Here is a 25246-nt window from a genome sequence, read left to right as displayed (position 1 = left end):
ACTCTCGGCCCAGCTGTCAGCTGCCTCTCGCCTGGTGCCAGCCGATGAGGGCCTCAGGTGGAACCCTGCCGCCCGGGCGACTCACCGGCTGGACAGGGCTTGCCCGATGCAGGGGCAAGATATTTTGGGGCTGAGGGCCTTTCCAGAGCCCAGGAAATCACACACCCCGTGGCCCCAACTGACCCCCAGCTGATGGTGCTTTCTTGGGCATCCCAGCCCTGCTCGGGGTTCTGGCTGGGTTTTGTTTGTCTTCTGGAGTCCACATGAACCTGGGGGGCCCCAGCAGTCCCCCCATTGTGGTAAAAGAGGCCAGTCGGGGTGAGTTCCTGAACTGAAGATGGGGCTAAAGAGATGAGCGCGAGCCCACCTCTCTGAAGCCGTGTGATGGGGAGAGGGTGGGCTTCGCCATTGTTGGGTGTGAGCAGGTGCCGTGTGGGGTGGGCGGGGCGGGGGGGGCTCACCAGGCACATTTTAGTTGACTCATTTTAATCTGGGTCCTTGCCAGCCTCGGGTGGGCAGGACGCGGGTTTCTCGTTGCTCACATAGATTTGGGGTTCCAGCGGGGAAGAGGGAGGGTGAGGGGCAGAGCAGTGTGGAGGAAAGACTTGAGCGCCCCCAGCCTCCTGTGCGGCGCTCGGGCACCACCGCGCCCCCACGGCGGCCTGCGATGTGCGGCAGCTGGTTTTTGGGCAGGCAAGCCCTGGGCGGGTGCCAGTGATGGGTGTGTGTGTGTGAGAGTGGGTGTGTCTCCCATGGCTTGTCTGGTTTGGTTTCCCAAACCCTATCAGCTTCCGGCTCTCTCCCCGCAGACCTTGACTATTTCCACCTCCCGTCCCGCCCAAGCGCCAGGGCCGAGGGAGCGGCTGAGCGCGGCGCTGGCCCTGGCCCGGGACCGCACTCGGCCTCTCGGCTTGCCCTGCGCCTGAGAGTCAGCGCTGTCTGCTCAAGTTAACTGGGGGTTCTACGTTCTCCAAGTGCCTCGTTCTGCCAGGGACCGTTTCCTTCCACTTCCCTCCGTCTCTTGCGCGTGGAGCCAGGCGCCCGGCCCCTGGAAGCTTCCGGGGGACGTTACTGGCACGCGCACACGGGCGCCCTGGGGGTCTTGTTGCACTGTAGGTTCTGGTTCTGGGCCTGAGAGTCTCCGTTTCTCACAGGCTTTCGGGGCTCTGGTGGACTGTCGCTGTGCTCTGAGCACGGGGACCGAAAGCCTCTCCCATCCTTCTAACTCCAAACCAGACTGAGGGCTCCCGGGCAGGGACTGACGCTCCTGACCCCCCAGGTGTGAATCAGCTGAGAATCAGCTGGGGGGAGGGGTGGGGGACAGTGGGGGGCAGATGTGGCCGTCAGGGAACTGGGGGGGGAGCAGCCCTGGGTGGTCTTGGGGGTGCCTTGAGGGGATTGAGGGACTGAACGGGGAATGGTCTGGTGTAGGCAAGAGCCGAGGGGACCCTCCACCGATGGACTTCACACCCCCTGCCTGTCCTCCGAGCCCCTGTCCAGACTCCCCAGTGGGCACCCAGAGCGTTCTCCAGCCTGGGTGGGCAGGGGTTGGGTGTGCACACTGCAGACCCCCAGCTCCACTGTCTGCCAGCTGTGTGACCTTGAGCAAGATTTCAGCCTCTCTGTGCCTGCGTGAAAAATGGTGGTTGTTTGGTACCTTCTTCCTGGGTTGGGGGGGGGGGTTGTTTTGAGCACTAAATCAGTATTACACGTCATTTCAGAACAATGCCTGGCACAGAGTAAGCACTCAGCATGTGCACTTATTAATGCCTGTTGATTTGTCAACGGGAGACAATAGGCCGCCTTCTGTGAGCTTGATGCAATTGTCGGTGCTCATAGGTGTTTTCCTTCCTTTCCCCCTTCCCTCCTCCAGAGTCTTTTTATTTAGAAAAGCCTGGCTCGTTTAGCTATAAAGTGGTGGTTTCCAGAGTACTCAGAAGCAGATTAAACTCTTAAAAATGAAGCCAGGTGGTAGGAGTTCACTTACAGCCGACAACCCCCGGTAGCCTGGAGACGTGGGGGCAGCAGGTGCCGGGAGGAAGCCTCCCGGGAGCAGGGCAGGGCCAGCGCTGGTGGCCGGTGCTCACAGGACCCCGGGCCAAGGGGGGTGGGGACTGGGACCCCGAGAGCCCTCGTCAGCCTCCGGCAGAGGGAAACTCCCGCGCAGCCTGGGAGAGGCCGGGCCTGGCTTTGGACCGAGGCCTTGAGGCAGGCCGGAGAGCTGCCCATCTGCCGGCCACGTGTCCCCCCGCACCCGGAGCCAGCCTGCTTCCCTGCCCCTGGCGGCCAGCAGGAGAGCAGGTTTCCTCTCCCCCGAGGAGAGGGCAAGGGCAGGGGCTGGGGCCCTGAGGCCTCCGCAGCTGTGGGGAGGGAATCCCGAGCCCCACCGGCCCGCACCGCGGGTCCTAGCCTCGGCCACCTCCTCGCTGCCCGACCCCTCGGCCCGCCCGAGAGGGCAAGAGGGCCCATGCCTACGACCAGGAGGGGTCCAAGGCCCAGGAGGGGCGGGGCCTGCCCAGGCCACACAGCTGGTGGTGCTGCAGCCACGAGCAGGTGTTGGCTTCCCGCTCTGGCCTGGGCGCATCGAGGCTTCTGAGCTGGGCCTGGGGGCTGAGGACACCTGTCAGAGCAGACTCCTTCCAGAGAGCCGTCAATTCATGGGGCTCGTCTTCCCTCAGCGGGGAGAGGGGGCAGGGGGCTGGGGACGGGCAGGGGCTGATCGGGTGGTGCTTGGGGCCCGTGGAGCCCCAGCCTGAGCCCCTCCGTTCCCCTGCCAGGCCCCTTTCCTGTCTGATGAGCCACCTATGAGCAGGATCTGCCCCCCACACACACACCCTGCTGCGTGCCAGATCCCCGATCCACGTCATCACATTTCGGCCCAAGTGACTTGACAGAACCCCCCTCTGAGACCCTCTCATGGCATGTTAGCTGCCGCAGTGCTATCAGATATGCTCTCCCGGGGCTCCTGCGCGTGGGTGGGTCTTGGCTGTTCAGCAGAAGAGAGTGCCTGTAGGAGGGGTTCTGGGGCATCTGGGAGGTGGGGGCTGGTGGCACCCCGAGGACCTCCTGCAGGATTCATGGAGGGAGGCGCAGGCGAGGGGAGTGGGCAGGACTGGGAGATAAGGGCAGTCCATCCACACGAAGGCTCTGGCCCGTGGGCCCCCAGATCCTCTTCTCTGGGAAAGCTGGTGATGGCCACACACCTGGGGCCACGTGGAAGGAGAGAGCTGGGGTCGAGCCCCCACCCCGCTGTCCTGCAGCGTGATAGCAGACAAGTCCCCTGACCGTTCTGAGTCCTGGTTTTTACACATGTCGAAGAGGGTCGCTTGGTCCGTGAGGGGTCGGTGAGAGCCTGATGGTCACGCGTTCAGTGCAGCACCTGTGGCCGGGGGACCTCAGGGGGTGTCAGCCAAGGGGTGAGCGGAGGTAATGCAACAGGTGTGGGTCATCGGACAAGCAGCACCCGAGGGCCGTGCACCTCTTTTTGGGAGGTCTGATGGGTGGGGTTCCCAGAAAAGATTTGGCCATGCGCTTGTGTGTTGGGGCCCCTGTGTGGCAGACCACATACCAGGGCGGGGCACGCCATGGGCCCTTCTGGCTTCTCCCCATGGGCCCCTGGCCCCCTGTCCTGCAGTGCCCAGTGGCCGTCCTCCTGGGACAGGCCTCCTGCCAGGGGTGGGAAGGGGCGCCGTTCTGGGCTGGGCCTGCCTTTGAAGCTGCCCCCTCCCTGCACAATTGCCTCGCCGGGCAGCAGGCTGGGCAGCCGGGAGGCGCCAGCTCCCGCCCTTTCCTGTGGGCTGTGAGCTGGGCCTGGGGGTTGATGCGCTGTGGCAACTGCAGGCCGGCTGAGCGGCGGGAGCTGGCGTTGCTGCCCTCCCCCCCTTCCTCTCCCTCCCCGCCACCTCCTGCTTGTGCTCAGAGATTTAAAAACAAGTGCCTGCTGTCTGCCTGCCCCCCAGCGGCGTCCTGCAGCGGATCCAGAGAGGTGCTGTGCTGGTGGGATGGAGGTGAGCATGGGGCACGTCACACCTTATGGACCTCAACTTCCTCATCTATAAAATGGGGATAATAATACCTCCTTGGGTTCTAAAGACACAATGAGAAGGCACGGTGTCCAGCACACTGGAGATGCTGAGTAAAGGGTATGCAATAATGCGGGTTGTCCTTACGTTATTTGGCTCAGTGGTACCCTAGAGGCGATGAAAGGCAAAGGTGGGGCTCTCTGGCTACTTCCAGTATCAAAAAACTGCTGCGTGAAGTCACGCCCCCCGGTAAGTGTGCACTGTTGTACAGGGTCCTTGTGGGGGGCGGGAGAGAGGTCACTGGTAACACGCTTTTGAAATTTTTATTTCATTGCTTCGGACTTTTTTCTTTGAAGATATGATTTACTGCAGCAACGTGCACTGATCGCAAGCACACAGCTCCGTGCATTTTTCCGTGTGCACATCCCCCTGTGTAGCCGCCACCTAGACCAGGATGGACTCGCCCACAGAGGGAGCGTCCAGTCTGACCCCTGTCCCCGTGACTTGGTCTCACGTGGCCTCAAACAGCACGTGAAGGCCGCCGCGCGCCGCGTGGGCTCCTGCCGGGCTCCTTTCCCGCGATGTCAGTCTGCGAGAGCAGCGCTTACCTCGGGCCAATCAAACCTCAGTGATTAATAAAGATCGGGAAACAAGCACTGTAACGGACGACGTGCTCTCCAAGCTTTGGAAAAGAAAGTCTTAAAAAAACCAAGGCTTTTGGAGAGGGAACAAAGGGGGTGGCTCGTGATAGGAAAAGCTGATCCGAGGCCGTCCCGCCCTGTCCAGTAAGGAGAGGCCGAGGCCGGGGTCACCGCTAGGCCGCTCCGCCCAGCCTTGGCACGGGTGGGTGCGAGTGGGTGGGGCCCTCCTCCCCAAAGGGCCTCGCAAGGAGCCGAAAGACGGGACTTGTCCAGGGATGGCCCTAGAGGGAGTGGACAGAGTGACACGAACAGCGGCAGGAGCGGTGGTCTCTGCCCTGGGCTCAGCTTCCTGCCCTTGCAGTGGCCTCCACAGCCAGCGTCCCCGCCCAGGTCACAGCAGCTCTGCGGGAGAGGCGGCCGCCGCCGGGGAGCCCCGCGTGGCTGCTTACAGACCTCGAGCCGGGCCCAAGGCTGGGAGGCCAAGCCCCTGGCCGTCCTGCGGCGTCTGGGAATCTTCGTGTACCTCCCACCCGAGCTCTTCTTGCATTCAGACCATCTGACGCTCTGCTGTCCACCCCCACCCGAGACCCTGCGGGGACCGGCGACCCGCCGGTGGTTTGGAACGGCCTCGTTCTAAGGCTCGGGGATGATACAGCCTTTCTCGTTCAGTCTGCTCGCTTGTCAGGCCTTCCTTTGGCACCTCTCCTGCCGGAGGGAGCTCAGAGAAGACAAAACAAATCTCAAGCCCGGAATCTTTCCCTCTTCCCTTCCCAAGGTGGACAGCTGCCCAGGAGGTCGCCGGGCCCTCCCCCTGCTCCAGGGGCCGAGGCACGTGCTCCGGGGGCCTTCCTTTGTGCTTGGTTTGATTTCCCAGCCGCCAGGAGCTCCTGGACAGCCGGTAGTGTGTAAAGCAAACTTCACCCACAGAGGCGCAGAACTTAATAAATGGCTTAAACAGCCGTGCCGGCCGCTGGGCTTGCACACTTTGTTGTTTCAGCCGCCAGACATGTGTTTTTCTGGGAATGCAGGAAATTCTCTCTGTCCTTTGAGGAAGGGCAGAATATTTTCTCTGCCTCCGTGTTTGGGGATTCTAGACTGCTCCATTGTCCTGAGCACCCTTTTTTCCCTGAGCTGGATGAAAGAGATGAGCTGCTGAAAGCCTTTGATCACCAAGGTGCTTTTTCAGTGGGGTCCCTAAAATAAAGCATGGTAGCCTCCACCCGCGTGTACAGGACTGAGGCCAAACGCCACAGCCCCGGGGGTGGGTGGTGGAGCCAGGCTGCCACTCTGTGACTTTTGGCAAGTGACACCTTTCTGTGCCTTAAAGTGAATGATGATGCATCCTGAAATAATGGTGATAATTAAATAAGGTGCTTCGAGTAGAGCCTGGCACATAGTAAGGATGCCATTAGCATTAGAAAGATATACGTGTTCGTTATAGAAAAAGACCCATGTTCTAAAAGGTAAACGGGGAAAAAAAAACAAACCCAAAACACTCATGATTGCTCATCCAAAGAAGTCACATTTTTGTATATTTCCTCTCAAGAGACTTTTCTACACATATTTTTTACATGGCGATGATCACATTTTATGTACAATTTTATGTCCTATTTTTTATCACTTGATATGTCCCCAGTGTTATTTATTGTAAATATAACATTCCGTCAGGAGGGACACACCATAATTTATTTAACCATCCTATTGCTGGACATGGAGGTTATTTCTGATTTTTTAAATCCCCACTCCCTCCCCCAAGATGGCTCCCTTGTCTGTCTGCTCCCTGTCTGCTTTAGAACTGAACCCAGGACGTCCTATGTGGGAGGCAGGTGCCCAACTGCTTGAGCCACATCTGCTCCCTGCTCGTTTGCTTGTTGCATCAGCTCATTACGTCTGCTCATCCTCTTTAGGAGGTGCTGGGAACTGAACTCAGGACCCCCGACTGAACCACTTCTGTTCCCCTGATTTTTCTCAATATGAGATGCAATTTGATAGCTGTCCTTATGTGTAAAAGCCTTTTCTGCGTTTAGGATTTCTTACTTAGACTAGTATTTTTAAGGCTCTTGATACATGTTGCCAAATTGTTTTTCCAAAGGGGTGGTACCAAGCCATATTCTGGCATATGTGTTGGAGCTGCCTGGGATCAAAGGCATTTTAAAGTCACAGCCACACTTAGGGGTAGAGGGGTAATCTGCTTAACTCTTATTTTAAACTGTTTAAGGTCTGCCCTAATTCTTAGGTGATTTTTAAATGAAAGTATAATACATATACAGAAAAGCGTACAAGTCCTAAGTGAGCAGCTGGATGAACTTGGGTAAACTTAGACACTTCCATGGCACCAACACTCACATCAAATGATCAAGTTACAGAACATTCCCAACCCCTCCCCCCACCTCCCGGGCCACCTTGTGCTGTGAACCTGACTTCTAACACGGTAGATCCGTTTCACCTCTTTCTGTACTTCATGTATGTAGATCACACTCTCTCTGTTTTTGTGTCTGGTTTCTTTCATCAGCGTTCTGTCTGTGAGCGTCATCTATGTCGTGTGCAGCGGTATTTGTTGCCTCTCTTTGCTGACTGTGTCCCACAGTTCCTTTCTCCGTTTTCCTGTTGATGGGCCTTTGGGTATATGCCAGGGTTTGGTTACTGCACAGTGCGGCTGTGGACATTCTAGTACACGTCCTCTGAGCAAGGGATGCCTTTCTGTTGGGCATATACTTAGGAGGAGAGTTGCTGGGTCGTGGGGTATAGGCATATTCTCTTCCTGCTCCAATTTTTAAAGAATTCCCCGGAAGGTAGAAGAATCCCCGGGGGAGTCAGGCCCTATAAGCAGTTGAAGGGACGCGGCTCTGCTGAAAGCTGTTTGTGGGGCACCGGCCGAGGACCACCCCCTCCGAAGGCTCGTGTCTGGGGCTGCGGTGGCAACAGCCGGGCCCCGTCCTGTACCCCAGCTGCCCCTGGCCCCCATCGCCTCTGGTGGCCCCTCACCTGGGGTCCTTGGCTGGCTAACACCCACTGCACCCCTTCCCCTCTGCGGTCCACCTTAGGGCACAGGGAGCGTGTTAGGCCTCTCGCAACCCCCTCGAGCTGCCCAGCTTCCTTTATCCCCTGTATTAAGGGAACCCCAAAGCAGCACATGTTCACGTGGTGAGGGGTGAGGGGTACGTGCTGCCTGAGGGGAATGAGAAACCCTGAGAGGCTCTGTACCACCCCCTGCTTCCCCCTCCCCTCCCCAGCAGTAACCACTGCAAGCAGGTGTGTCGGCACAGCCCAGAAGAGAGGGGGCTCTGGGCCAGGCTGGAGGAACGCTCCCTTCTGCTCCTTATGAGATGTGTGACTCAGTTTCCTCCCTGTGAAATGGGGACAGTAGCTGTTCCCAGCTCCGAAGGCTATTGTGAGGAACAGGTGAGTCGGCGTTTGGAGAGCGCACAGACCACCTGATGAGGCTGCGCTGAGCTGCTGGCGCGAGGACGCGCTTGATCGTATTCCACGCATTTACCCGTTTCTCGGGCCATCTGGTTTGCTCTGCAGCTGGCTTTTCCACCCAGTGCTTTGTGCTTGAGATCTTCTTTCCTGTTCCGGGCCCTCATCCTCCAGGCCTCTCGCCCCGGCAGTCCAGTGATTCTTCTGTCATGTGTCCGAATCTCCCCCAGGAGAGGCCTGTGCGGAGGGTGGAGGCCGGAGGGGCTCGGGCCTGGCACAGCCGCTGTAAAGCCCGCTCCGGCCCTGGCCCCGGGAGCCCACCGTGTCGAGCCTCGGGACAGCTCCCCCAGGCAGGCTCTGTTATTACCCCCCTTTCCCAGAGGAGAAAACCAGGGGTCCAGAGGTTGGGTGAGGCCTGGGCAGGGCCTCGGCCTGCACCTGTCGGACAACAAAGCTCACTTTCCTCACACTAAGCTAGACCTCAGGCTCAGCCGTGGACAGTCAGGTGCGAGGGCGGTGGAGGATGCTGAGGGCAGAGACTGGGCTGGGGCTGCAGCTTCAGCCCCCGCCGAAGTGTTCCGTGGGGCTGGGAAGGGGCACGAACCCCCTGCGGTGCCAGGTCCTGTTCCTTTAAGAGGAGGGTGAGCCCTGCCAGCCTGTTCTTCAGGAAAAGCAGACGCTCAAAACTCCTGGTATTTCCCGGAGCACAAGGCGGGCCCTTTCCAGACCTGGGAGGTGGGGGTGGGCCTGCGGGAGGCGGCCGGGGACATCTTGGTTTTGCCATGTTCCTCTCAATTGCTGGGCCAGGTGTGGAGAGCGAGCCAGTGCATTTGAGGGTGGGGCCAGCCCCCTCTGCCCTCAGATCCCCCCAAGCCCCTGCCGTCACCCTACACACCCGCCCCACCCAGGCCGTGTTCAGAGCCGCCCAGGAGGGGGGGCCGGGGGCTGAGGGAAGAAGGCTGGGACTTTGCCGGAAGCAGCGGCTCTGTGGAGCGGGCGGTGTGGGTGGGAAAGCCTCCCACTGCCCTGCCCCTAGCCCCCTCTACGCAGGGGGGCCCAGGCACGAGGCTCCCGACACCCCAACACACAGATACCTCGCTGACCACGATTCTCCCACCATTCCCCCTCTCCACCCCGGAGGCTCCACAGACCTCGGTGGCTGGTGGAACAGGGATTCTCCCGTCTGTTCTACAAGTGAGGAAACCGAGGCTGGGAGAGGCGATGTGACCGCCACGGGATGGCCCGGCCAGCGCGAGGGCCCAGCACAGGTTCTCCGCACGGCAAAGCCAGCCCAGCCAGCCCAGGCGCCTGGCCCTTTGTCCAGGGAAACAAGAGGCTTCTTCTTCTCCCAGCTTCTCCACTCCCCGCAAGCCGGCTGGCACTGCCAGGCCCGGCGCCCTCCTTCCCCCAGCCCAGGCCCATCGAAAGCCAGATGGCTCCTGAGGAGGGGCTGCCCGGCACTGGCGTGCACACGGGTAGGGGGTGCAGCTGCGAGGGGAGTGGGACCCGTGGGCTGGAGAGAGGGCTGGGGCGGCGGTGGGGGTGGGACAGGGGCAGGGAGAGCCCTCTGTAGGAGCAGCGGGCACGGGGTGGGCAGAGGCTCGGGGGTGGCTGCAGCCATGTCCCTGCTGCGGGATGGGGGCGGGCTCTGCTCCCTTCTCTCCGAGGCTGCCCTGGTGGGAGGTGGGCAGAGAGACCCCTGAGGCTGCGGCAGCCCCTTCTCCTGCTCCTGGCCTCGGAGAGAAGGGAGGTGAGGAAGGGCCGTCTCGCTCACGCCTGCAGAGTGGACGGCGAGCCCCCTTGGGAGGTGGAAGGGGCCCGGGCTGGGGGGGCAGGATGCTCGGGCTCCCCGCGGGCTCTGGCTGCACCAGCCGTGCCACCTGGGGCGAGCCCCTCCCCAGCTCTGCATGGAGGCACAGGGCGCCCCGGGACGGGCTGGAGCGTGGGCTCCGGAGCCAGCCTGCCTGAGACTGGGTGCCAACTCTGTTCCCTCCACGAGATACGCCACCTCCCTTGGCCTTCGTGTCTCCTTCTCTGTAAAAGGAGAATAATAAAAATACCTCAGAAGGCTGTTTGGGGTTAAAGTGCGTGGAGCAGCGCTCTGCATGCAGTAAATGCTCAAATAAATCCAAGTTATCACTTGTGTGACTCGCCGGCTGTTGGCCAGTACCTTCCACTAATGCTCATGGCTTAGTCTGATGGCTGGCATTAAACAGGTCGTGTCAGCCCGTGCTGCTTTCCTTCGCCACCTCCACAGGTCTGGGGCTCGCTCTGAGGGCCCCGGGGACACAGCTCTACCTCTGCCACTTGCGCGCTGGTCCATGACCCACCAACTCAGCCTATCATGTGCTGTGCACTGTGCAAGACACATTATTTTCATTTCATGCTCTCACCAACCTTCTGAAGTAGAAACCATTTATAGATGGGGAAATTGAGGCTCAGAGAGGTTAGGTAACTTCCCCAAGGTCACACAGTAAATAACTGGCTGGACTGGGATTCAAGTCCCCATCTGTCCAGCTCTTCAGCCTCTTGCAATACCAGTAGCTCCCAGACAGGCCCCTCCAGCCCCTGCCTGGACCCTTGTGGATTCTGGAGCACCCTGGGTGCCTTGCATCTCTGAGTCTCAGACCATCCCAACCGGGAGGGACCTTAGAAATCCCCTTTCATTTTGCTTATGGGGAGACTGAGGCTCAGCAAGGGGAGGGGACTTGCCCGGGGCCACTCAGTGAACAAGGGCCGGTGCCCTCATTTTGGCCTGTCCCTGCTTCCTGCCGAGGCTTGGGGGCCTGCGTCCCCCCATCTCACTGAGACCTGGGAAGACAGGGCTGTGTGCTGCGTGGTAGGAAGCCCACCCCGGGCCCTGGCACGCCTGGGGGCTGGAGAGTGGCCTCCCACTCACAGGGTTATAACTCCCTGTGGACCTGGCTTTCTCTGCAGATGCCGTGAGCTCAGGCACTGTACTTGACTCACTGCCGAATCCACAGCTTGTGTCATACCTATTCTTCATTCCCTTCATACCTTCATTGCCAGGCACTGGGCTAGAGACCGAGGGTACAGCAGTGAACAAGACAGACAATGCCTGCCCTCTAGGGAGCTGGCAGTGCTAGTGGGAGCAGATCACGAATGAAATAACTAAGTAAAAATGCATAGTATTTGTGATGGTGATAAGTGGTACAGAGACAAAAAAGTGGAGGGGGGGGTTGCGATCTCTGAGAAGGTGGCACTCAAGCCTTGAAGGAGGCGGGGGAGTGAGTCGTGATGGTGTCTAGGGGGAAGCAAGAGGGAGTAATCAGTGCCACCACAGCTGGGAGCCTGGAATGTCTGAGGAATTGCAAAGGCTGGTGTGGCTGGAGCACACGAAACAAGGGGCAGAGCGGGAGAGATGGGGCCAGCGGGGAGTGTGGGGTGGGTGTAGGGGCACCGGCTTTTACGAGCGCAGTGGGAGCCATGGAGGGTTCTGAGCGGAGGTGGGATGTGATCTGACGCGGGCTTTGACCGGACCCCCCAGGTAGCGGGCTGAGGATAGAAGGTGAGAAGTAGGGACACGCCGGAGCGCGTCGGAGCCGGAGACGCGCGTCCAGATGAGAGGTGGTGGAGGGTGGGCCCACACGGGTGGCAGCGGTGGTGGTGGCAGTGGAGGATGTGTTTGAGGGTTTGAGGTGAGATCCGACAGGATCAGGAGGCGGGCTGAGGGGAGGAGGGCGACCGAGATTGGGCCCACGCTTCAGGGGCTGCCGCCAGAAAGGAAGGAACGAGAGGGAGTCTCCATTTCTGCCCCAGGAGGTCAGGAACGTCGGATTTGAGTCTCAGCCCCGTCACACGCTTGCTTGGTGGTCCTGGGCAAGCCCCCCTCCCGCGCCTCGGTGTCCTCTTCTGTGTAATGGGCGTGATCCCCCAGAGCCGGGGCTTGGAAGAGGCCGAGAGCCTCAAGGCCCGCTCCTCCGCAGGGAGCCGGCCCCCGCCATGGCGTCGCGCATCGGGCTGCGCATGCAGCTCATGCGGGAGCAGGCGCAGCAGGAGGAGCAGCGGGAGCGCATGCAGCAGCAGGCCGTCATGCACTACATGCAGCAGCAGCAGCAGCAGCAGCAGATGGGGGCCGCGCCCACCTCGGCCATCAACACCCCCGTCCACTTCCAGTCTCCACCGCCTGTGCCCGGGGAGGTGCTGAAGGTAGGGGCTGCTTGGGTCTGCCCCCCCCGCCCCCCGCCCCTACCGGTCCCAGGCCCCTAGAGCCCCTGTCTCCTCCCCCTTGCCAGGTGCAGTCCTACCTGGAGAACCCCACCTCCTACCACCTGCAGCAGTCCCGAGACCAAAAGGTGCGGGAGTACCTGTCGGAGACCTACGGTAACAAGTTTGCTGCCCACATCAGCCCTGCCCAGGGCTCCCCGAAGCCCCCGCCCGCCGCCTCCCCAGGGGTGCGGGCCGGACACGTGCTGTCTTCCTCTGCCGGCAACAGTGCTCCCAACAGCCCCATGGCCATGCTGCACATCGGCTCCAACCCCGAGCGGGAGGTGAGTGAGGAGCGGCCCCGGGCTCTGCTCCTGCGATGCCCCGCCCAGCGGCAGAGGCAAGGCGCTGCCCCAGGAGCCCAGTCAGAGGGGGGAGACAGCCCTGCCCCAGGAGCCCCAGTCAGAAGAGGGAGACAGCCCTGCCCCAGTAGCCCCAGTCAGAAGAGGGACACAGCCCTGCCCCAGGAGCCCCAGTCAGAAGAGGGAGACAGCCCTGCCCCAGGAGCCCCAGTCAGAGGGGGGAGACACAGCCCTGCCCCAGGAGCCCCAGTCTGAGGAGACACAGCCCTGCCCCAGGAGCCCCAGTCAGAGGGGGAGACACAGCCCTGCCCCAGGAGCCCCAGTCAGAGGGGGAAGACACAGCCCTGCCCCAGGAGTCCCAGTCTGATGGGGGAAACACAGCCCTGCCCCAGGAGCCCCAGTCTGAGGAGACACAGCCCTGCCCCAGGAGCCCCAGTCTGAGGGAGGAGACACAGCCCTGCCCCAGGAGCCCCAGTCTGAGGGAGGAGACACAGCCCAGCCCCAGGAGCCCCAGTCAGGGGGGAGACAGCCTGCCCCAGGAGCTCCGCCCTCCTGGGGGAATAGCACCCCCAATTTAAAAGCTGTGCTGGGGAAAAGCAGGAGACTCCCACAGGAAGGTCCCGCAAACACACAAAGCCATGTCCAGAAGAAGGCGTGTGAAGGGAGCTCCCTGGGGGCCTCTGGGCCTGGGCAGCGCCTCCCCGCTGTGGGCCTGCTTCCTCCAGCCCCAGATGAGCGCACTGGGCAAGGCGGGGTCCCTGTCCCCCAGCGCGGTGGCTGTCCCAGGCCCCGTCCTCTGTCCCTGTCCCTCCCCCAGGGCTCTCCCCTGACGGCTCTCTCTCCCTCCCAGTTTGACGATGTCATCGACAACATCATGCGGCTGGATGACGTGCTGGGCTACATCAACCCCGAAATTCAGATGCCCAACACGGTACTGCGGCCGGGCCGGGGCACGCAGATGTCGGGTCGGGCAGGGCCGAGGGTCTCACGGTGGCCCCGGGCCTGGAGAGAGGGCAAGACACAGGCCCCCCCGGCAGCCCCGGCATCTCACTGCAGAGATGAGAACTGCCCCATGAGACGGCGTGACGAGGGCCCGTGGCCAGCGGGTGAAGGAGTCGCGCCTCGGCCTGTGCGCCCGCTCCTGCGGGGGCGGGGGCGGCTGGGCAGCTGGGGGGGCTGTGGTGTCACAGGCACTGGCCTCAGAAGGGAGGCGGCGGGGAGAGCATTCCAGCAGGGGAGCCGTGGCTCGGGACAGAAACGGCCCAGGGTGTCCGCAGGAAGGCCTGGAGCGGACGCGTTCCTGTGGGGGCCAGGGCCCAGCGGGCACAACCCCAGTGGGTGCTGTCGCCGGCCTCGCCCCTCTGGCAGCCTCCTGGCTCTCCTGAGCAGAGGTGAGGTGGGCAGAGCCGGGCTGCGAAGCTAGAGGCCTGGCGACTGGCTTTTGTTACGGCCTCAACCACTGAGCCTCACCTTCCTCAGCTACGAAATGGGGTGATGCGATCCACCCAGGGGATGATGGGAAGATGAGAGGAGGCAAGACATTGAGGGCATGCTCTGTGCAAGGTGTGACAAGGGTTTATTTACCTTGAGCAGGTAGAACGGTTGGTGCACCCCACCCCGCCCCCTTTAAACTTTCTTTTTATATGTAATTACCATCTGTAGTAAGTTTTTCTCCCCTCCCTTAGGAGGTTCCGGGACTGACCCTGGAACCTCATACATGGGAAGCAGGCGCTGACCTTGGCGCCGCACCGGCTCTGCTCGAGGCCCCGTCAGGAGCCCTGATCCTGCCACCCCTGCCCCGCCCCCAGCCCATGCCACCGAGGAGGCGCAGCCTCTGCCCCCGCTGCCGGGTGACATTGCCAGGCCGCCTGGCAGGATCTGGCCAGGACCAGTTGGGTTTGAAACCTGCAGCCCGTTGGGGCAAGAGGGCTGGGGCGGGAGGGCTGGGGCCTGCAGCGGCGCCTGGGTCCACGTGGGGTGTGTCTACGGGGAAGTCTTGGAGCCTCCCTGCTTGTTTCTGGAAGGAGCTGGGGAGAGCTCTCCACGCTCAGCTCTGTCCCTGGCTGGCCTCTGTTGAAAGGCACACGGGCTGCCCGTCCCCGAGCCATTGTCCCTGTAAGTCAAACAAGGCACTCCAGGGTCCAGGCTGCCTCGCCCGCCCCCCGCGGGCCCCAGGCTGCCTGGAAGTGTGGCGTCCTGCCCGGCCTCCCCTTCTTCACCTGTCCAGCCCCGCTGCCTGTGTCCCCTCCTCACCTCTATCAGGATTCAGTTCCAGTCCCTGTCCTCTGGAAAACCTCCCAGGAACTCGGGAACGGAGGAGGCAGCTCTCCCCGGGGCTGCCCTAATGCCGAGGGCGGGACCCTTCTGCGTTTATCTCCTCTGATAACTCCAGGGGCTCCCGAGGGCAGGGGCGGCTGCCTCCCCTCGCCTCTGCAGATCCGCAGCTTCAGTGCTGGGAGAGCGGCCGGGGTTAGGGTCAGGGTTAGGTGGGCCCGTGGGGCTGCCTGCAGGCTCCTTAAAGCTGGGGGTGGGGGACAGCCGGCTTTCTCTAATGTCCTTGGATGCGGCTGTTCCTGGGACGGCCCGTCCTGGGGAAGACTCCCCGTGGAGAGGGGGCTGCTTATCAGGCCCCCCTCCCTGCCTCGTCCCGCAGCTGCCCCTGTCCAGCAGCCACCTGAACGTGTACAGCAGCGACCCCCAGGTCACACCGTCCCTGGTGGGTGTCACCAGCAGCTCCTGCCCCGCCGACCTGACCCAGAAGCGCGAGCTCACAGGTACCGCCCCTTCCCCCCTGCGCCCCCAGCCCCCACACGTCCCTCCTTCCCCTCCCCGCCCAGCTCCTTTCTCCCTCTTCCCCCCTTGCAGATGCCGAGAGCCGGGCCCTGGCCAAGGAGAGGCAGAAGAAAGACAATCACAACCTAAGTGAGTCCCCCCTGCCCGCCCCCACCACTGGGCTGGCTAGAAAGTCCTGCCCGCCCAGCTCCCTGCCTCAGGCCAGCTCCCGCCCTGGGGGCGTGAGGCAGGCTCAGCCCTCGGTCCACTAGTCCTCCTTGGGAGGGCAGTGGGGGGGGCTTCTGGAATGATAGGCACCCAGTCCCTAGGACCTAGTGAATGAGCTTATTGGGTGCCCGGCGCAGAAGGGGTCCTGTGGAGCCTGCGGGGCGGGTGGCTCTGCTCCTGGCACCCTGGGCTCTGGGCCTGGCCTGTGCCCCGCCCTGCCCCCTCCCCCTAGAGGTCCTGGCGGGTTGGTCACCCAGAGCGCCCAGCAGGGCTCCATCTAAGCTGCCCTGAGGCACCCCCCGGGGCTGGGCCCTGCTCCCTAGATAGGGCCCCTGCCTGTAACTGCGCCCGCTCGAGATTCTGTTACCTTTAGTCGAAAGGAGGCGGAGGTTCAACATCAACGACCGCATCAAGGAGCTGGGAATGCTGATCCCCAAGGCCAACGACCTGTAAGCAGGGCCGGGGGGCGGGGTCGGGGAGGGCAGCCGCAGGCCTTCCCTGCCCCCAGCACGCTGCAGGGGAGGGCTGGGAAGAGGGCCCACCCTCCCGGGAGCGGCTCCTCCTTCTAAGGCAAGAAGACCCCGCCCCCTTCTAAATCAGGGGCGCTCAAAAAGATGTGGCCTTAAGTTCACAGCTTTTACTATACGTTTATTTATGAATGTTCCTGTATGAATGATCGACTCAGAATTTTTTAAAATGAAAAAAAAAAAAAAGATGTGGCCGATGGCCAGGAAGTGGGGCTGGGGTCAAAGGAGGCTTCTGGGAGGAGAAGGCACGCTGGGCAAGTTTGGGCTGGTAGAGAGGCTGGAGGTAGCTCGGACTAGGGCTGGTGAGAGCTAAGGAGGGCTTAGGTTTCGGCCGCCCGAGCGGAAAGGTAGGGGCTGCGCCCTTCCTCCTGGTTCCACCGGGTGAGCGAGGTGGGCGGTGGTGACAGCTGGCTGGGAGGGGCTGCTCCGTGTGGTGCGAGATCAGCCGCCTCCACCGAGGGGGCGGCCGGGCCCGCGGCAGAGCAGGGGCAGGCAGCGCGGGCCTCTTGGGTCGAGCAGGGCTCGACCGCCCGCCCACTGAGCACAGGGCGGCTCCTCGGGGGCGCTCTGACTCCGCCTGGCCTGCGCAGGGACGTGCGCTGGAACAAGGGCACCATCCTGAAGGCCTCCGTGGACTACATCCGGAGGATGCAGAAGGACCTGCAGAAGTCCCGCGAGCTCGAGAACCACTCTCGGCGCCTGGAGATGACCAACAAGCAGCTCTGGCTCCGCATCCAGGTCTGGCCCCTGAACTTGACCCTCTTGGGTGGCTCTGACCCCTGACTTCGGAGCCGGCTTCTGACCCCAGGAGTCCGTACTTTTCCTGATGTGGCACTGGAGACGTGGGAAGGGTGCCCACGAAGGAGGGGGATGTATCAGTCAGGGTGTACCACGTTTTGCTGCAGTAACAGTCCCCACAGGTCAGCGCCCTTAAGCAACAAATGTCTGTTGGGGGTTCTGCTCTGTGAGACCCTCATTCTGGGGTCCAGGCTGATGGACAGACAAATCTAGAACTGGCTTTTGAAACTTCCACTGAAAGTGACACATGTCACGTGTCCTCACATTTTTTTGGTCAATGCAAGTGTACACCTACACCTTATCTCAGGGGAGCAGGAAAGTCAAACCTATCGTGTGCCCAGAAGACAGAGAGCTAGAAATATTTGGTAGATGACTAAGAACCACCACAGGGGCAAACTAAAGAGCAGCAGCTTGAGAGAGCCAGTCCTGCTGCCTGGAGCACCGGGTTCCACTCGAGGCCCTGTGTTCAAGCTCTCTTGTCCTCTCTGAGCCTGAGGCTGGTTCTCTAGATAAAGGGTGATTGGACTGCATCTTGTACACTTTTTCGGGCCATTTCTCGTAGGAGGTAATATAGTTTATACTACAACCCAGCACACACAAAATCAAAGTCTCAAGAGAGAGCACTGATCCTTAAGAGGTGCCGAACATTCTGATAGTTTCTCTTCTAGTCTAGTCTAGGCAAGTCTGTTTCAATTAAAAAGGACAGGGAGAGCTGGTCAAGACTCACGACAGTGTTTTCACCCCCCACTAATGAGTTGCAACTTGTAGTTTGAGAAGACCTTACTCCCTAGAGCTCCCCTATGCTTCCTTCCAGCCGAGACATTCTGTGGTCTCAGATGCCTCAAGGGAGCAGGCAAGGGCTGCGACTTGGGTCTGGGAGCTGGGTGCCCCCCCGCACGCATGCCCCCAGCCTTCTGACTGCCCCCCCCCTGCCCCCCGCAGGAGCTGGAGATGCAGGCGCGCGTGCACGGCCTCCCGACCACCTCCCCGTCGGGCATGAACATGGCTGAGCTGGCCCAGCAGGTGGTGAAGCAGGAGCTGCCCAATGAAGAGGGCCTGGGTGAGGCCCTGCTGCTGGGGGCCGAGGTGCCTGACCCGGAGCCCCTCCCGGCTCTGCCCCCCCAGGCCCCCCCGCCCCCGCCGGCCCAGCCCGCCCAGCCCCCGTCCCCCTTCCACCACCTGGACTTCAGCCACAGCATGAGCTTTGGGGGCGGGGGCGACGAAGGGCCCGTGGGCTACGCCGAGCCCTTGGGGCCAGAGCACGGCTCCCCGTTCCCCAACCTGTCCAAGAAGGATCTGGCCTTAATGCTCCTGGATGACTCACTGCTACCGCTGGCCTCCGACCCCCTCTTCTCTACCATGTCCCCCGAGGCTTCCAAGGCCAGCAGCCGCAGGAGCAGCTTCAGCATGGAGGAGGGCGAAGTGCTGTGACCCCGGCTGCCGCCCCCCGCTGGGGGACAGGGGCGAGCTTGGGGGCTGGGGGAGCCGGGCCCCTCCTCCCACCCTGCAGGCAGCACTTGTGTGTGAAGGGGCCACCACCTGCCTGCCTCACTCCCCTGCCAACCCCCTGTTTGGACTTAGGCTCAGTGCCCCCCAGGCAGCCTTCTGGGAGGGGATGGGCAGATAGGGGTCCCAGAGGTGCGAAAAATCAGGAGGGGAAGGGAGAGGACAGGGTGTGCTAGAGGTAAGCAGCAGTCCTGGGTAGGGGGGGCTCCATCTCCTTCCCTGACCCCCACCAGTGAAGGAGAAGGCGTCGGAGCAGGGAGATTTGGAAGCTCTTTTTCGGAGGCAGTGACTGGTCCCAGGTCCCGGCCTGCCTTTCTGGGATTCGGATGGCAGTAAGCCTGCCCCCCAGCCTGGTACCCCCCACACACAGGTGCCCCCGCTTCTTGGTGCTAACAGCTCTCCACCCGATGGTGTGAGGATGGGGGGGCTGGCAGAGAGGGAGGGGCTGAGTTCGGGGCAGAGTGTGGTGTCTCTGCTGGAAGAGCAGCTCCCCCCAGGGTTCCCACTTTGTGCCTCTAGTAAACACTGTGCTTTGTACCCCCTTGTCCTGTCTCTTTGCAGTGGGTCTAGGGCTGGCAAAGAACAGGGGAGGAGTCAACTCAATGGGTTCCTTTCTTGGTTCTGAGTTTGAATGCCGCCTGGTAGGGGTCGGGGTGGCGGGAGAGAGACACAGGAACCCGCCTATCACTTGGTCCCCGCCCACCGCCGCGCTCCGGGGAAGATGCAGCCTTACTCTGGGGCTTGGTGCTGATGGGTGCGTGCTCCTCCCTGTGGCCACAAGGTGGCGCTGTAGCCATGCTGGTCCCTCGCCTCTGAAGGCGTCCTGAGCCTGCCCAGTCAGGAAGTGCCTGTGGAGTGGGTGGCTTCTAAGCCAGGTCCTGAGCTGCTCTTGGGCGCCTTTGGCCCAGGCTCGGGATGGGGGCTCTCCCTGTTCCCCAACACGGGAACCACCCCAGTTTCTTGCTCCTGTCCGGGTGGCCTGAGACCCAGCTGGCGCTGATCTCCGGGTGCCCGGCGGGGCTAAGGCCTGCCCCTCTGCTGACTCCGGGTCCCTAGCAGGACAGCTTCCTCGGATCTGGGGCGGGTCCTGCGGGGTTGGTGAGAGGGAACCACAGGAAGGGTGGGAGGAGGCCAGAGCACGGCCACCGAGGTGGCCAGGACACGGTTGGCTCCCTGCTCTGGCTCGTCCTGCAGTGAGGCCTGGGGACATCCTCTCCTTTCTCTGCACTTCAGGCTTCCCAGCACCCAGTAGGGCCTCTCCTCTAAAGGTGTGGGTTTTATGAGCTCTCTCCTCATGGGAAACGGGCTTGGGGCTCTGAGCCCCGAGTGTCCCTGGGAGGAGAGGGCTTCTCAGGCTTCACCCAGGTGGGCGTCCTAGTCTTTCCAGAAGGACTAAAATACCGCCCCCCCCTCCCAGCGCAGGGCCTCGCTTAAAAGAAAAATAACACGAGAATGGCTGAGGGCAATTTCTTCTGTGCAGAATGGGAGATCAAATCAACGTTGGAGCAATTAATTGTGCCAGGGGAGAGCAGGAAAGGGGGCCGGGCGGTGTGGCCAATGGGGAGGCTGCTGGATTAATCTCAAGGTCAGATGGGGCGGAGAATGACCTTGTAGAGCTGGAGCCAGCCTGGGTGCCTGTGCCTCCTGTTAAAGGGCCTGTCCCTAGCCCTGGAACTCCACCCCCACACTCCCACGGCCCTCCTGGAGCAAACTCTGGACTGCAGCTGGGAGACACCCGGCAGGGCAGGCTTGGCTGCAGGGGCCCTGGTCGCGGTGGGGTCTAGTTCTGCAGGCGGATGAGAAATCTGGCCTCACCCCATCGGCCACTCTGTATCATGGGTGCCTTCCTCGGTCTTTCCCTTCACCCTCGGTTTTCTCTCCTGCCTGCCCCTTCACTCAGCCCCCCAGGACCACCCGTATTCCCCCTCCACCTGCCTGCTGGCTTCCAGCCCCGTGCGGTCCTCCGGCCGGGGAGCGACCACCTGCAGCCTGGGAGCAGGGCCTGGGGGCGGCTGAGCCAGGCTGAGGGTGTGAGGGGGGCTCCGCCACCAGGGGGCGCTGCAGGGCCAGGACCGGGGACGGAGGGGCGGGAGGCTCGGCTTACTTGAACCTTCCCGCCTGCGGGCCTCAGTGGCTCCCCCCGGGCCCCTGCAGCCCTGCGGTTTGGTTAAGACAGGAGCAGGTGTTACCCCCGGCACTTCTGCAAGCCGCCGGCGTTTCTGAATCCGCGGCTAGCCCGCGCGACCCCCGACTTGTGGCTGGGGTGGAGCCGACTGCCCGTTGCTGCCTGGTGGTCCTGAACGCCCCGATTAAATGCCCTCGTCATGCCTGCTCGCTGCTGGGCAGACAGCGCCTTTCCAGGTGTCGGATCCACGGGGAGAATTAATTTTAAAGAGGTGGCGTGAGTGGGCTGGTGTGAAAGCAGGAATGGACCGGCCCCCTCATTTCACTGAGGACGCTTGAGAATGAGCAAAAGTGAGGGGAGCGGAGTCTGGGAAAGGGGGTCCAAGCGAGGTCGGGAGAGGACAAGCAGCTGTAGCTCTCCTGGGTCCCGCGTCGGGCCCCAAAGCTGGAGGGAGAGGAGGGTGGGGGGCACTCAGCCCGTGCTCCTGCCCCCTCAGCTCCAGTCTCTGCGTCTGTCTGTCCCCACCAGCTGCCAGCCTCTCGCTGCCTGGTTTACTGGGGGAGTTGGGACCCCAGGCCTGCAGCGTGAGCATGGACGTGCGGCGTGCACCCCCTGGAGGGGGCTGCCTGGCCCCTTCTGGTCGTGCAGATGGAAGGCGGGGGTGGGTTGGGGTGGGCTGCCACCCCCCTGCTCGGCGCTGGGGCCCCTGCTTCTCCAGCCGCACCTCCTCCGAGGCCCGCTGCACCATCTGGAGAATGCCGTGTGGGGCGTGCTGTCTGGGACGCCAGACTGGAGGTCTGGGAGGGGAGAGACAGGCGCGGGCGTCCTGCTCAGAATTCCACACGTTTCTGTCACCCTCTGTGCCTTCGTCCGCGCCTCTGCACCACCGGGGGGCCTTCCGCTCCCGTGAGGCTCTGACTCACACCAGATCGTCTCCCCAGAAACACCCCCCTGAACTCCCTGAAACAGCAGCCCCAGGTTTAGCACTCCTGCCCCCACCCCCTGCCCCAGACCCCTGCCCTCCCTGTCTCTGCAGGCCGCCTCGCCTGCCGGCTGGAGCTGCTGGAAAGCGCCCTTCTGAGTCACCTCCTGCCCCTCGCCTCCCGGGACGCCCACCTCTTGGGAGTCCAGCCCCCATCCCCCTCTCGGGCTCCTCCAGCCTCATCTTTTTTCTTTGCTCGCTCCTTTCCGAGGGGGGCAGTGGAATTTATACAATATTTAAGCAGCCAGAGCCGAGTCTGGGAAGATATTATTAATGTAAAAGGGACGGCCTGCAAATGCTTTTGGACCTGGTTACAATTAGAGGGTGATTTTTCTAAAGGTCAATGAATTCAGATAATATCCACAGGGGGGAGAGAAATTTAATACCTTTTTAGTGAATTAATTAATTATAATATTATATCGGCTTGGGGTTCTTTTCCAGAGTGATTAAGGGAGCGATCCGTCTTCTGTGAGCCCGGGGAGCGGTGCCTGCAGCCGGCGAGGACCCTGTCGCGGGCTCAGGCCGGGGGCTCTTCCCTCTCCTCTCTGCGGCGGTGGCCAGGGAGCTGGAGGGGCTGTCGGGAGGGGACACAGGAGGCAGCCTCAGATGGGCAGTGCCCTCGCCCCTCAGCCAGTGCCCAGCCAGGTGCCCCCCCTCGCCCCCCAAGCCCAGCCCTTCTGCGGTCACATCGCTGAGGCTGATGCGGCAGACTGGAGAGGGAAACACGGGTTCCGGCCTCCTCCTTTGTACCTGGAGAAACTGAGTCCCACACAGTTCAGGGACTTGCCCGGAGCCCCGTTGTGAGCTAGGCAGAACTGAGGTGGCAGAGCTGGCTGGAGATGAGCCGGCTACCCTCCCCCCCAATCAGGCCTTTGGAAAATCCTCCCCGCTGCCTGGAGGCATGGGCAATTCCTCCCTTTGAGAGCCTCTTTAAGCAGCGGGTGTGCCCAGGCTCTGTTTTCAATTGAGAACGCTGCCCCAGGAGGGATAAGTCAAGTTGCCATGAGGCCTGGTGAGGCACGAGCTAAGCTTCCCGTCCCTGCAGGGACCTGAAAGTGCCTTGAGAGGAGGCGCTCTTCATGTGTCCAATCACTCATTCATTCAACAAACATCTGTGCCAGCGCACAGACCCAAGTGGCCCTTCTTGAGCTCTCGCCCACCTCTCAGGCCTCAGCGGCTCATCAGAACAACGGAGGGAGAGTGTGGGGCCGCCGCAGTCCCTTTCCACCCGGATGGTAGCCCTGCAGGCAGGAAGACTGCCCAGGATGTGTGGCCATTCCTTCACTCAGCCAAACCCAGTACCCACTTAGAGCAGAAACCACACTGGGTGCTGGGGAAACCTGGGTGGATGGGGCCAGCCCCTGCTCTCCACCAGCTGGTCCCGGGTGCAGGAGTGGGGCGGGGAGACAGGACTACGGACGAGCAAGGAAGGTATAGGGTGCGGTTTGGGGAAGGCCCGGGCTGATGTTAAGCTGGTTGGTGAAGGACCAGGCCGACAAGGAGCAAGGCAAGGGCGAGGTGGCCCCGGGCCCAGCAGGGGCAGAGGCCTGATGCACGGGGCCAGCTGCAGGTGCGTGGTGGGACTGGGTGGGGGGCCGCCCCTGTCCGTGGACCCAGGCACGTTGGCCAGAAGGCTGTACCGCAAGGCCGCAGTTCTGGGTCCAGGAAGGCGGGGAGCAGGAGCCACACAGGCCTGCGTTTGAAGGCGGGCTCTGCCAATGTCTGCTGTGAGATGGGGGGACGCCCTGTGCCTCAGTTTCCCCACTTGCAACGGGGTGTATCCGATGTCTACCTCCCGAGGCGGTTGTGGGGATTAAAGAAATAGCTGCAGGGAGGTGCTAGGCTTGGCATTTGGCTCACGATGTGGCTCCAGACCTTTGAGCCTCCAGATGGCCCATAAGCGGGCGGGGGGTCGGGGCCCTGCCCCGGGTTGAGCCGTCAGGCCATCCCCCGCCTCAGCGGGCGCCAGCAGAGGCCCTCGGCTGGGGACCTCTCTGGGTCCTGGGAGGAGACGAGCCTTCTCCCCTCCTCACTCGGCCCCCTCTCTCCCTCCCTGTCTCTCTCTCCCTCTTCTCCCTCCGTGCCCCCCCTTGACCCCGGCTACCCACCCCCCCTCCCCCTCCTTCTCGGTGTGCGGTGGGCCGGGGAGGGCCCTTCCATTGTACTATCTTTGGGCCCTAAATTAAAATTGATGACATCTTGAAATGAGCAGTGAGGGTAATTTTGCTTCTGCGCCGGGATGCTAATGAGGCCCCTTAATGGTGCAAACGCAGAGCTGACGGGTCGTGTGTCACGCGCGGCTGCGAGGGGGGTAATGGCCGCGGTAAGTGCCGGTAATTACACCCTGTCTCGCTGTATTTTGGCAGGCCTGGTGGGAGAGCGGGGGCTCAATCACTGCCGAAGGAGGCCCCCCCACCCGCCGTGGGGCTGGCAGCTGGAGAGAGCCCCCTTGGCCCCGCCAGGCCCTGGACTGCAGCCTCGGCTAGAATGAGGGGCCTGGGGTGAGAGCGCCTGCTTCAGCCCTGCGCACACAGGTACACCAGCAGGCACACCTGGGCACACACAGCACGTGCACACACTCGCACCCGGGGGCACACGCAGCACATGTGCACACTCTCGCACCCGGGGGGCACACAGCACATGTGCACACACTCGCACCCGGGGGGCACGCACAGCACATGTGCACACACTCGCACCCGGGGGGGCGCACAGCACATGTGCACACACTCGCACCCGGGGGGCGCGCACAGCACATGTGCACACACTCGCACCCGGGGGGCGCGCACAGCACATGTGCACACTCTCGCACCCGGGGGGCACACAGCACATGTGCACACACTCGCACCCGGGGGGCGCGCACAGCACATGTGCACACACTCGCACCCGGGGGGGCGCACAGCACATGTGCACACACTCGCACCCGGGGGGGTGCACAGCACATGTGCACACACTCGCACCCGGGGGATGCACACAGCACATGTGCACACACTCGCACCCGGGGGGCGCACACAGCACATGTGCACACACTCGCACCCGGGAGGCACACACAGCACATGTGCACGCACACACGCTCACGCATTATGCCCCTCCACCATGCACACCTCCAGCCCCGTGAACACACACAGCTACACACACACACACGAGCGTGCAAACACATTCTCAAACGGTGCGTGTACTGAGTGGGATGTGTGGTCATTCCTTCCCTGCTTCACGTTTATCATCTTTGGTCATCCCGCCTCTCCCCTGAGATCGGTTATACGAGGCAGAACCTGAGCTTGGAAGACTGACTTGTCCAAGGTCACCTGCTAGTACCTGTCAGACAGGACTGGAATTCAGGGCTGTCCTACTTTGCAATCTTTCCACCCACCACGTTTTCTCTGATGTATATGGACATATGTGACCTTACCTCGCAGCATACAAACACACGGTCGTTCACGCGGATGCACACAGATTTCTCACACCAGGCACATATAGCCTCTGTGCACCCCAATGGCCATATGAATACACCCTGCAGCTGTACCCACGCATACCGACATACATGTGCACGGTGCACGTGGCATGCACTCACACGCACACCCACACATGCTGACACACATGCACACGGCGCACCCAACATGCACATACATGTTGACATACATGTGCATGATGTCTCAGCATGCACTCACATGCACACCCACACATGCTGACATACGTGTG

General features: G+C 61.9%; 1 protein-coding gene across 3 annotated transcripts in view; it reads left to right on the top strand.

Annotated features, from left to right (window-relative positions):
- Positions 1-18980, top strand: part of TFEB (transcription factor EB) — a 43752-nt gene extending 24772 nt beyond the window's left edge. For all 3 annotated transcript variants that reach the window (XM_058306707.2, XM_058306708.2, XM_058306706.1), the window contains exons 2-9: positions 12031-12253; positions 12340-12594; positions 13463-13543; positions 15266-15386; positions 15478-15534; positions 15986-16061; positions 16730-16877; positions 17880-18980. In XM_058306707.2, the coding sequence (XP_058162690.1) occupies positions 12047-12253; positions 12340-12594; positions 13463-13543; positions 15266-15386; positions 15478-15534; positions 15986-16061; positions 16730-16877; positions 17880-18368 (1434 nt within the window). In that variant the 5' untranslated portion in view covers positions 12031-12046 and the 3' untranslated portion in view covers positions 18369-18980. The remainder of the gene's footprint in view (positions 1-12030; positions 12254-12339; positions 12595-13462; positions 13544-15265; positions 15387-15477; positions 15535-15985; positions 16062-16729; positions 16878-17879) is intronic.
- The last annotated feature ends 6266 nt before the right edge of the window (positions 18981-25246 follow it).

Source organism: Dasypus novemcinctus, chromosome 11 (genome assembly GCF_030445035.2).
Source record: "Dasypus novemcinctus isolate mDasNov1 chromosome 11, mDasNov1.1.hap2, whole genome shotgun sequence".
In the NCBI taxonomy this organism is placed as follows: domain Eukaryota; kingdom Metazoa; phylum Chordata; class Mammalia; order Cingulata; family Dasypodidae; genus Dasypus; species Dasypus novemcinctus.
Note: the sequence above shows the minus strand (reverse complement) of the source record. Positions and strands in the feature narration are given on the sequence as shown.